At 44.4% G+C, this 12,996-nt stretch overlaps 1 protein-coding gene across 3 annotated transcripts in view; it reads left to right on the top strand.

The window, feature by feature from the left end:
• Positions 1–12,996, top strand: part of SI (sucrase-isomaltase) — a 318,808-nt gene that overhangs the window by 35,827 nt on the left and 269,985 nt on the right. For all 3 annotated transcript variants that reach the window (XM_040349295.1, XM_040349296.1, XM_040349297.1), the window contains exons 2-3: positions 1,916–1,998; positions 10,113–10,233. In XM_040349295.1, the coding sequence (XP_040205229.1) occupies positions 1,916–1,998; positions 10,113–10,233 (204 nt within the window). The remainder of the gene's footprint in view (positions 1–1,915; positions 1,999–10,112; positions 10,234–12,996) is intronic.

The raw sequence follows: 12,996 nt of genomic DNA, 5'->3' as shown, positions 1-12,996 counted from the left end.
GCGTCATTTCCTGTTTTAGACGTCAGCCCCGACATCCCGCGATGCTTCCTCGGGTACCATGTGACTTGTACCTCACAGGGTGGAGGAGAGACAGAGGTGTCCTATCATCTCGATAGAACAGCGCTGGCCGCGCTCACAGCAAGAGGCGGAAAGGGGCGGGTGTATTATTCAGCAGAGATTTTTTTTAGTTGGACATTTTGATAGAACAGCGCTGGCCAGCACAGAGCGGGGGGACCCATACTGATAGAACAATGGGCTTGTTACTAAGACGCATGCGCGGGATTACCGAGATGAGAACGTACTGTGGGCGGAAATAAAGATAGTTTCAGATGCGGAAGACCACAGTGGAGAAGGCGCCAGCTAATACTGTATATGCAGAAAAACTTTTACAAGATAAAGAATATATGCAGTAAGATAAAACAATTATTTATGTACAACGCGATCAATCGATTGCTAAATATCTTGTCTTTCATAATACTGTGAATATACAATTGATGAAGGAGGGTTTACAACCGCTTTAATGTCCCAAGGCTTGACATTGCTGAACACACTTAATTGTGTGTATATTAAAGCAGCTTTAGGCGTGTTTTTGACACTGCTTTTCTCCTGCCAGGAGAAAGGCTTCAGGATAGCAGATACCAGTGTACATGCCTTGTACACACGACCGGTTTTCATAATGAGAAAACTGCCATTTTTTATATTGGTCGTGAAAACCGGTCGTGTGTATGCTCCCTAGCAGTTTTCTTGACGAAAAAACTGCCTGCAAAAAAATTGAAACCAGCTCTTTTTTTTTCTCGTTGTGTTTCCCGTCAGTCTTTTTCTCGTCACGAAAAACGATCGTGTGTATGCTTTTCCGAGGGGAAAAAAACGCACATGCTCAGAATCAAGTATGAGACGGGAGCGCTCGTTCTGGTAAAAATAGTGTTCGGATGGCACATTTGTCACGGTGTAACGGACTGAAAAGCACAAAAACTGAAAAGCGCGAATTGTCTCTCACCAAACTTTTACTAACACGAGGATCAGCAAAAGCAGCCCAAAGGGTGGCGCCATTTGAAAGGAACTTCCCCTTTATTAGTACCGTCGTACGTGTTGTACATCACCGCGCTTTGGTCGGATGTTTTTTTGCATGAACGTGTGTATGCAAATCAGGCTTGAGAAGAATCACGTCGGGAAAAACAAGGGCTTTTTGCACGTTAGGAAAAAACGATGGTGTGTACAAGGCATTAGAGTTATTCATGAATAATGTTCCTAGAATTATTACTCTCAGATTATCGCTCTTATATGTAACGCGTTTGTGCACAGTGGCCCCCCGAACCTTCTCTTCTGGGGTCCCCCGCCGGCACTCTTGGCTCCTCTTTTTTATTGAGTGTTCAGTAGGAACACTACAACCCATGTGCGACCTCCAATCTCATCTATCTCTGACAGGTTCACGATTCAGGTGCAAGCAACGACACTTTTTTTTCTGTGCCCAGATGGGATTCTAAACGGTGACTATGGTACGCTTCATATACTCTACAGCAGGGGCCTCAAATTGGCGGCCCTCCAGCTGTTGCAAAACTACAAGTCCCATGAACCATTGCAAGGCTGACAGTCACAAGCATGACTCCCACAGGCAAAGGCCCTTATCTCCTGTCAAATTTGAAATCACCAGCAGACTCTTATCAGGACTAATGTGCTGTTGGTCTTAATTTATAACGTGTGAAATGAAAGTGAGCAACGTTAGCGCGTTCATTTTAGACATCTAATCATACAAAGAAGAGGACGTTTTAATGTTTCCTGCACGTGATTGAGTGTTTGAAGGGAACACATTTTACCTTTGTTTTAATAGTAAATCTGTTCAGCAGTTTACTCTTTACTAGTAAAATAGAATAATAAGAATAAATGTCTGTTTTTTGTTTTTTTTCAACTCCATTAGAGACACCTCCATTTGAACCTCAGTGCCCTGACATTCATGTCGATTCCAGGATAGACTGCCACCCAGAGGAGGGAGCTTCAGAGGTAAGCAACCATCCATTTTGTTTTAGCAATACAACAATATATCTTAATTTGGATTGATTTCAATTAGGTAGATGTGAACTTAAAGAAACCATAAACTCATCCTCTAAAACAGTAAGAATCACATTCATCTGACTTACATTACAATAAGAAAAAACTATTGGGTTTAGCCCTTAGAACAGTGATCTCCAAACTGCAGCCCCCGGGGCCAGATGCAGCCATTTGCTTGATTTTTTCTGGCCCCTGGGGCACTATTTCATCCACTGATACCTAAAATGGGGCATGTTTCCCCCCACTGATACCAGTAAAGGGGAAGAACTGTGCGTTCCTCTCAATGACACCAACAATGGGGCACAATTCCTCCCAAAGACATCAAAGATGGTGTACAATTCCTCCCAATGACACCAACAATGGGAGACAATTCCTCTCAATGGCACCAACGATGGGACACAATTCCTCCCAGTGAAACCAAAAAAGGGGCACAATTCCTCCCAATGACACCAGCAAAGGGGCACAATTTCTCCCAATGACACCAATAAGGTGGAACAATTGCTCCCAGTGACATCAAAGATGGGGCACAATTACTTCCAATGACACTAATGATGGGGCACACATTCTCCCAATGACACCAACAGTGCTTAATGACACCAATGATGTGGCACAATTACTCCCACTGAAACAAATGATGGGGCATTATTTTTTTCCCCAATGATATTGGGACTTTTTCTACTCCAACTGGCTACAGTTCGACCCCCCTAATGTTCCAAAGGACAATAAACTGGCCAATTGTTTAGAAGGATTGGAGACCTCTGCTTTAGAATAATGGACAAAGCCATGCAAACTGTAGTTTTTTGCTCCTGAGCCAACTGTGCATCCTAAACCATTGACTTGCTAAACAGATACAGCCTAATATTTTTCAGCCGTTCATCCAACCCTTATACAGCTGTGAATGTTAGTGACTGTTTTGCCCATTATCAGACAGGATATGGTAAGGTGAATTTAAACAATCGACAAAACTCTTCACTGAACCAGTGGAAAACATAGAAAGTGACATCAGAAAAAAGACAGATCTGTACTCAGACAAAAAAAAAGGCAGACTCGATGGACTACTCTGACTACTCTATGTTTCGCCCAAGCATGTTTGAAGCCATTTACTGTTGACTGTCTCACTACCTCTGATGGAAGTTTATTCCAAGCATCAACTACCCTTTCAGTAAAATAATACTTTCTAAAATTTGTTTTGAACTTTCCTCCAGTTAGTTTGAGGTCATATCTCGGTGTTCTTGATTTTTGGTTTCATATTGAAAGAACTGCCCTCCTGAACCTTATGTATTTAAAGGTTTCAGTAGGGGACATTCAATACAGCATTTATGATGCTTTTCTGGCAGTATGGTGCCTTAAAAAATCCTGTGCCTAATTCATGAAAGCCTTGTGACAGTTTTAGTAGGATTTACGACACATGCGACACATTCAGATTTTCCTTTTGTGCTCCCACTTTACAATGTATTAATATAGCTGAGACAAATTCAAAAATAATTATTGCCAGTTCATAGGCAAGGAAACTATAGGCAATGAGGACTGAAGCTACTTTGGCATACAGAGGCAGTCCAGAATTATCAGAGTGGGACTAATGTGTATTAACGTCTATTATGCCGCGTACACACGACCGTTTTTCATGTCATGGAAAAAAAGTTTTTCTCAACGTGATTCCTCTCAAGCCTGCCTTGCATACACACGATCGTGATAAAAAAATGCTCAAGCAAATCGCGGTGACGTACAACACGTACGACGGCACTATAAAGTAGAAGTTCCATTCGAATGGCGCCACCCTTTGGGCTGATTATGCAAATTTCACTTCTCATAACTTGCTTCTGAGCATGCATGTTTTTATCCCGTCGTTAAAGCCTACACATGACCGTTTTTCACGATGAGAAAAACGATGACGTGAAAAACAACGAGAAAAAAAAGAGTAGGTTCTAAATTTTTAATGCCCATGTTTCTCGTAGAGAAAAATGCCCTGGAGCCTACACTCGATTGTTTTTAATGACCAATTAAAAAAATAGCATTTTTCTTGTCATAAAAAACGGTCGTGTTAGCATTATTGTGTTATGTATGGTTACTAGGATGCAGGCTGCCAGAATTCTAGCAACCAGTGGCACGGAGTTGAACACAGCAGTGGTGAGTAAGTCTGATATGGATTCTGAGAAACTCATTCCGCATCTGGTTCAACTTCCCTGTGATTAACAGCAGTGGGCAGATTCCGTAGTCGACTATGGACACTCTGGCTACCCCTCATGCCACCTGTGCCAAATTCATATAATCATTCCTAACAGGTACCCAAATATATTTCAAACTCACACATTTGTTGTGTAGAGGCACAATAGAATTCTAAAGTCTGTTTTGAAAAAATATATATATATATTTTTTATTGCTTAAAGCCGAGTTCCGGCCACAATTTTACTTTTTAAATATAAATACCCCTGTAATACACAAGCTTAATGTATTCTAGTAAAGTTAGCCTGTAAACTAAGGTCCGTTTTGTTAGGTTGTTACAACATTTAGACACTTTATAAAATAGAAATTGACTGGGGCCATCTTAAGTGTGGGCATCATGAAGCCAGACTTTATGACTTCCTGGATTTCAGCCTTGCAGATCTCGCACATGATCAGTGCTGCACAAGCAGTGTAATAGGTTTCAGATCAGGTTTCAGCACCTGTACTGTCCAAGTCACATGATTCTTCTAGACTGGGGAGTGCACAGACTCCTGGAAAGTTACACCCACTACATTTCCAGGAGTCTGTGCGGTGTAGGTTAGGAAGCTTAAGCACCTAGGTGCAGGAAGAGGGAAGATTAACTATTCTGCCTAGCAACAACACTTTGAAGGCATCTAAAAAAAAAAAAAAAAAATTCTTAAAGGACTAATGACATTTTTTTAAAACTACTGATGTAATGTTATATTTATGGGTGGAACTCCACTTTAACCAGTTTTTCCTGTATCACTTTATGTGCCTAAGTTCTTGATGCTCTGTTCCAGTCAAAAGAAAGACAAACTCTTTGAAATACGCACATAGAACACAGCCTGTTAATACTTACAACTTCTGTTTTTCATGCAAGTACAGCTGTATTGGATCTTCCCAAAGCCCCCTACACCCCACCAATGACAACACATACATAAAATCACCCTACTAATAGTAATATGCACTAACAAGGACTGGTGCAGGCTTTTGGCCAGATTCACGTAGAGCCGCGTATCTTTATGCTGGCGTAGCGCGTGAATCGGCGTATCTAGGTCATTTACATATTCTAGGCGTAAATCCACGTACACGCCCCTAGCGGCCAGCGTAAATATGCAGCTAAGATACGACGGTGTAGGAGACTTACGCCGATCGTATCTTAGCAACAGTGAAGCGTATCTCAGTTTGAGAATACGCTTATAGATACGACGACACGCATTTGGACTTACGACGGCGTATCTACTGATACGCCGTCGTAAGTGTTTATGAATCTGGCCATTTATGTCTGCATCACTCTTCTAAGCTGAGAAAACTGAGCAAATGCTGCCCCCATTAACAGAAGGGGTGCAAGCTCCTTTATTATTTAGGAGTGATCTGCTTTGTGTCCTATGCTGACCAATTCAGCGTATGCCTGCCTTCCCGCTCAGCTGAGTGTTGAGAGGTAGGAGGAAGGTTGTCAACCTTTCAGGCTTTGCTCATACAATGTAATCACTGCACAAACAGAGAGAAGGATGTGAGTTGCCAGGACACAGTTTACCTTCCGTATGCCAGCTCCAACCTGGCAGCCACTGCATCTAATGATTGTTAAGCTACAATATATAACATTTTTGGTTTTAGGTTTAATACCACTTTAAATAGGACTATCTGCTTAGTTATTGTGTCTCGCACACCACACATGCCAATTATAATGGCTCAAGTACCTTTCCTAATTCCCCTAAGATGTTTTAGGAACAATGGGCCTAATCCTCAAAAACCTGTCGCAACGTAACTTTTCGTATTTAAGTTACACCGCCGCAAAATCTCTACCTAAGTGCCCGATCCACAAAGCACTTACCCAGAAATTTTGAGCGGTGTAACTTAAATCCGTCCGGCGCAAGGCGTTCCTAATTTAATGGGGCAAGTCCCATTTAAATTAGGCGCGCTCCCGCGCGGGACGTACTGCGCATGCTCCCGACGTAATTTTCCCGACGTGCTTTGCGCGGTTTTACATTACGCTGAGTTTTGTGAATCGCGCCGGGTAAAAAAAGTTGCGTCGGGAAAAAAAAACGTTTTTCAAAAAAATGACAGCGTCGCGGGAAAGAAGGGTCTACTTTTACATGGTGTACTAACTTTACACCTTGTAAAAGCAGCCCTAATTTTGCGTTTGCAAACTAATACTTACAGAGAAAAAACGAAGCGTAAAAGCTTTGTGGATCTCCGTAAGTGCTAATTTGCATACCCGAAGCGGCATTTCGACGAGAAATGCCCCCAGCAGCGGCAGCGGTACTGAACCCTAAGATCCGACAGTGTAAGTCCCTTACACATGTCGGATCTTCTGCCTATCTATTGGAAACTGATTCTGTGGATCAGTTCCATAGATAGAAACAGGGATACGACGGCGTATCAGTAGATACGCCGGCGTATCCCTTTTGTGGATTACCCCCAATGATACCTAAAGCCAAAGCTTTTGGTTTTTGAGATAGAGGGGAGAAGGGCGAGTTCCCTTGGCAGGTTTCTATTGTCAATTTTCCATTTTGGATAAAGTTACTCTTTGTCCTGGTGACTAAGCTTTAGTTGTCACCAAAGTAGAAATGGAGCGAACATCTTGGGCCAGATTCAGAAAGAGTTATGCCGGCATATCAGTGATATGCCGGCATAACTCACACTTTGCGCTGGCTTATCTGTTCTTCTGTATGCAGAAAACAAGATAAGCCGGTTTGCAGCAAAGATCTGACAGGCGTAATTGTATTACACCGTCGGATCTTAACTGCAATTTTAAAATGACCGCTGGGGGCGTTCTTGCTGATTTACGCAGAGAATATGTAAATCAGCAAGATACGCCAATTCACGAACGTACGCGGGCCCGACGCGGTCACTTTACGCCGTTTAGGGAGAGGTTTGCCTGAGAAATGTATGTTATCTTCCTGGAAAGTCGCTTCAGTTAAGACAGTGATAAGACTTGGATCAGACTTGGAGGCGACTTCCATTGAAATCAATGGGTACAAATCGCCTACAAGTCGGATTGAAGTAGTACAGGAACTTCTTTTGAAGTCGGAGCGACTCGAGTCGTGTGTATTAACACCGCTCCCATTCACTTGCATTGTTTTTCTCGACAGCGCGACTTGGGACGACTTAAGGCCACTTCAAGTCGGATCCCAAGTCGCCCCAGTGTGAACCGGCTCTTATACTTTAGGTATTTTTAACTCAACCCATAATATTTAGACAATGACGTACATGTAAGTTTACCCCCTGAAATTGGTTGTATATTTTGATTGAGTGGGTGTAGGGCCACATTTTAGAGAAGCAGAGATTTAAATATGTTTTTTTCTAGTCTAGTTTTTATTCTAGTCATTGTTTTGACATTTTTCTTGCCTGAAGTTAAATAGATTTGTAAAGGTTCTTTTTTTTTCTTTTAACAAACATGTTATACTTACCTGTTCTGTGTAATGATATTGCATAGAGCGGCCCCCACCCTCTTTTTCTGGGGTCCTCTGCTGATGCTCTGGGCTCTTCCTCTCGCGAGCCACCATACAAAGACACTTTTCTATGGTAAAACATGTGCAGGCTCAATACCAAGCCAGGCTGTGTGTGTCTATTGACACGTACAGTGTGGCTCGACTCCGCCTCCTGCTCCCCCATTACTGGATTCGATTTACAGCAACATGAGTCAATGGCTCCTGCTGCTCTTACTGAGTCCAGTGAAGAAGGAGAGAGAGCAGCGCTGCTGCTGTGGGGCACAGCGCTGGTTTGAGATCAGGCTCAGGTAGGTATTTTGAAGGGCTCTGGGGAGCTGATCTTAAAAGTTATTTTACCCTAATGCACAGAATATATTAAGGTAAAAAAACTTTAGCCTTTACAACCACTTTACTGTTTGCTTATGCACTTGTTCATGATATGTTCAGTTTGAATTGTCCAGCTCTGTGATTAATTGACGTAATGGGTAAAGCCTTGTACACACGACAGAGTTTCTCGGCAAAAACCAGCAAGAAACTTGCTGTTTTTTTTTTTTTGGCCGAGGAAACCGGTCGTGTGTACACTTTTCGACGAGGAAACTGTTGAGGATCTCGTCGAGCCAAAAAGAGAGCATGTCTTCTTTTTTCTCAATGGCAATGGGGAAATTTGGTTCGCAGAGATCCTCAACAGCCTAACAAGGAACTCGACGAGCAAAATTATGTGTTTTGCCCGTCGAGTTTCTCGGTCGTGTGTACGAGGCTTAACTCTACCTTTTTAGAGGTTAAATCGGCATGTAAAGTGTAACATTGTAACATGTAACATAGTGCATCCCCCCCATCCCATGACATTGTGCTGGTGTGCTTCTCTGCCTACACAGCTACGTCCTTTATTGTTCTTGTAGTGATTTGTAGTTCCCCACACTTATATTCAATATGTTAACTATTCATGTTCAAGGTTGATGCTTGGTTCTGCCTTGCAACCCTAATTTAAGCTGTCAGGAGGAACTCCCCCTCCTTTATACTTTCTCCAGCTTTCCAACTGAAAGACAGTACCTCAATATGAGTAGGGAGCTGGAAGAAGTCTCTTGGAGCCCGGGATTGCACCCACGATCCACTAAACGCAGGTGCAATGCTTTGCTGACTGCTGTGAGGAAAATACGAATGCACGTTTTTTTTCATGCAACAAAAAAATTGCATTTACCGTTTATACTCGAGTGTAAGCTGACCCGATAATAAGCCGAGGCACCTAATTTTACCACAAAAAAAAATGGGAAAACGTATTGACTCGAGTATAAGCCTAGGGTGTCTATCTGCATGCCTCACTGTGCCTCACTTTGCCTCACTGTGTCCATGTGCATGCCTAACTGTGTCCATGCCTCACTGTGTCCATGCCTCACTGTGTCCATGCCTCACTGTGTCCATGCCTCACTGTGCCCATGCCTCACTGTGCCCATGCCTCACTGTGCCCATGCCTCACTGTGTCCATGCCTCACTGTGCCCATGCCTCACTGTGCCCATGCCTCACTTTGTCCATGCCTCACTGTGCCCATGCCTCACTGTGCCCATGCCTCACTGTGCCCATGCCTCACTGTGCCCATGCCTCACTTGTAGAGGAGAAATGGGGCTACATGTGTGCCTCACTTTGCCTCACTGTGTCCATGTGCATGCCTCACTGTGTCCATGCCTCACTGTGTCCATGCCTCACTGTGTCCATGCCTCACTGTGCCCATGCCTCACTGTGCCCATGCCTCACTGTGTCCATGCCTCACTGTGCCCATGCCTCACTGTGCCCATGCCTCACTTTGTCCATGCCTCACTGTGCCCATGCCTCACTGTGCCCATGCCTCACTGTGCCCATGCCTCACTGTGCCCATGCCTCACTTGTAGAGGAGAAATGGGGCTACATGTGTGCCAAGTTCCGGATCCAGGGGACCTACGACCGGCCAGTACCGGGTCCCCAAATTCATCGGAGAAATGAGCGTTTAACATGGGAGTCTATGGAAGGGGTGCCCAGATTTGAAAAATCGGTGCTCCCTGGCCGTAGGTTCCCTGGACAACAAACTTTGCACACTTATAGAGGAGAAATGGGGCTACATGTGTGCCAAGTTCCGGGTCCAGGGGACTGGCCGGTACCGGGTCCCCAAATTCACCAAAGAAATTACCGTTTAACATGGGAGTCTATGGAAGGGGTTCCCAGCTTTGAAAAATCGGTGCTCCCCGGCCGTAGGTTCCCTGGACAACAAACTTTGCACACTTTAGCACAAAAAAATGTGCTGAAAAGCTTGGCTTATACTCGAGAATATACGGTATTTAAAAAAAAAAAATTAAAGGTGGCTTTTAATGAAAAATTTAGTGAACTTTCTGACTTTAGTACAGCTGCAGTGTTTTCTAGGTTGCAATAGTGGTTTCTCTAGAACTATTTTTCTGACATCCTGACATTAACTTTTGCAGACTTCCTGTAGACAACGTGGATGTTGCTGGATTCCTTATAATGAAAGATCTGCACCTTGGTGTTTCTTCAGCCGTAGTCATGGCTATGAAGTTGATGGAGGCAAGATGTCCACCACAAAAGGTAAAGAGAAAACAGAAGTACATTGATTAAATACCCATTCAGCAAAATGCCAACATTTGTTGGTTGTTCTTTCTAAATGTATTTCTTTTAAAAGACAGGAGGAAGTGGACACCTGGGCCCTAAGCCCTTGCTGCCTACAAATTAGAAATTTGGAGGTAGGAGTGCCAAGTTTGACTTCTACAATGTACAAGAAAAATAAGGCTTTTCAGCAGCCTTTATTTTTGGATCTAATTAGACACTAAAGGTAAACTCTGATCATATGAACATAATTGACTTAATCTGCTTAGTTTTATCCAGGCTTAAGACAAGTTTATGTTCATATCAGGGTCGCTGATAGGGCAGTACAACCCGCCCTGTTGTACCAGGCCTGGGCCCCATCAGCTATACGACGGGGCTGTAAAATAAAATTTTTAGCAAAAAACAAAACAGGACTTACTGGGGTGTAAAATTACATGTCACTGGCCCCATCAAGTCACCAGAGGAGCCCAGGAGATGACAGCGGAGGAGGGACTGTGTTTACATTTTCGGGAACAGTTAGATAATCATGAGCCGCATTTAGCTCTGCACAGTCCTTTATGAATGCATTAAAGTGACAAACCTTGTGAAGTGCAGCAACCCCCCCCAGAGTCCCCCTTTTACTTACTTGAACTCAATTGTTCCAGTGACTGGGATGAGTACAGCAGCTCCAGCTGCTGTCTAGGGTCCTCATGGATGGATTGATAGCAGCAGGAGCCATTGGGTCCCGCTGTTGTCAATCAAATCCAGTGACACAGGAACCGGGGGTGGGACCGAGTCCTGCTGTCTGTGTCAATGGATGCAGCAGCAGAACTCCGGAGCGTGCCCGCACAGGTATCCTCTGTGGGGGCACTCAAGAAGAGGAGGAGCCAGGAGCACCTTCAAGCAAGCAGTGTGCAGGGACCACCCTGTCATCTGCCGGCTCAGCGGGGATCAACGGAGCAATCCCCGCTGAGCAAGCGGATATATAAGGAACGGATCCGATTGTGTGAAAGGGCCCTTAGGCTAGATCCCGAGCCAGGCTGTGTGTATCTCTTCACATGCACAGAGCTGCTCAATTCAGCCCTACACCTACTGCCTCCTCACAGGATTTGATATCCAGCAACCAATGGCACCAGCTGCTGCCTCCATGTTCTGAGAGGAGAGAGAGGGGTGCACTGCACAGAAAACACCACTGAATTGAGATAGGGCTCAGGTAAGTATTTAGGAGTGGTTGGTGGAGACGTAACTTTAATTGGTTTTAAACCTCTGACATTAAATATGAACAAAGCATATCCCTCTATAGTGTGTACTTGTCTCTATGCAGAGCACGAAGGGGCAGATTCACGTACAGCCGCGTAAAATTGTGCGGGCGTAACGTATCTGATTTACGCTACGCCCCCGCCATTCACACGTGCAAGTGCTGTATTCTCAAAGCACTTGCTCCGTAAGTTGCGGCAGCGTAGCGTAATTCGTCCGGGGTAAGCCCGCATAATTCAAATGTGGAAGGGGGAGCGTGTTTTATGTTAAACTACTGTGACCTGCCGTGATTGACGTTTTTGCGGCACGGCGCATGCGCCGTCCGTGGAATTTCCCAGTGTGCATTGCTCCAAAGTACGCCGCAAGGACGTCATTGGTTTCGACGTGAACGTAAATGACGTCCAGCCCCATTCACGGACGACTTACGCAAACAACGTAACTTTTTCAAATTTCGACGCGGGAACGACGGCCATACTTAACATTGGCTGCGCCTCATATAGCAGGGACAACTATACGCCGGGAAAAGCCTAACGTAAACGTCGTAACTTTACTGCGTCGGCCGCGCGTATGTTTGGGAATTTGCGTATCTAGCTAATTTGCATACTTGACGCGGAATTCGACGGAAGCGCCACCTAGCAGTCAAAAAAAAATGCAGTTAAGATCCGACGGCGTAAGAGACTTACGCTTGTCAGACCTAATAGATATCTATGCGTAACTGATTCTAAGAATCAGACGCATAGATACGACGGGTCGGATTAGGACTTACGACGGTGTACATGGCGCTGCGCCGTTGTAAGTCCTTTAAGAATCTGGGCCCAAGTGTCATTTATGTTTGCTACCTTGTTCCTCTATCTGCATGAGTCACTTCTGACATGTTTTCCTGACGCCAAGAGGTAAAAAGGCTTCATTCCCTGTCCTCCGGTCCTGTAGCTCCTTACGAAGGGAGAAGCGGAAACGAGCGGGCTCTAGCACATGCAGCCCGCAGCTATGCCACTCTCCGGTCATAATGTGGTCACTTGGGAGAGAGGGGGGGGGGGGATTGGCTGCACCCGCTACATCCACAACAATGACGGAGCCCAGGTCAGCTGCCCCTTTTGCCCCATGGTAAAGACAGCCCTGAAGTTATCTATTGAGAAGAGAAGGAAAATTTACTTTTTGAGATGGAAGAGGTAAAATGACCATTTAGATAGATACAGTAGTTGCTTTCAGTAGGGAAATATTTATTTCTATGTAATAGTTATGTTGAATGGGGATTTTTCATCATCTAGAGCATGGGTCTTCAAACTACGGCCCTCCAGTTGTTCAGGAACTACAATTCCCATCATGCCTAGTCATGTCTGTGAATGTCAGATTTTTACAATGCCTCATGGGATTAGTAGTTCCGCAACAGCTGGAGGGCCGTAGTTTGAGGATCCCTGATCTAGAGGATATAATTACCCCAGTAAATTGATTCACTGTCATCTGTGGTCCATATACTGTAGATATATAGATTACTAAGCTGTACATAAG

Source organism: Rana temporaria, chromosome 4 (genome assembly GCF_905171775.1).
Source record: "Rana temporaria chromosome 4, aRanTem1.1, whole genome shotgun sequence".
Classification (NCBI taxonomy): domain Eukaryota; kingdom Metazoa; phylum Chordata; class Amphibia; order Anura; family Ranidae; genus Rana; species Rana temporaria.
This window is presented reverse-complemented; position numbering and strand designations above follow the sequence as displayed.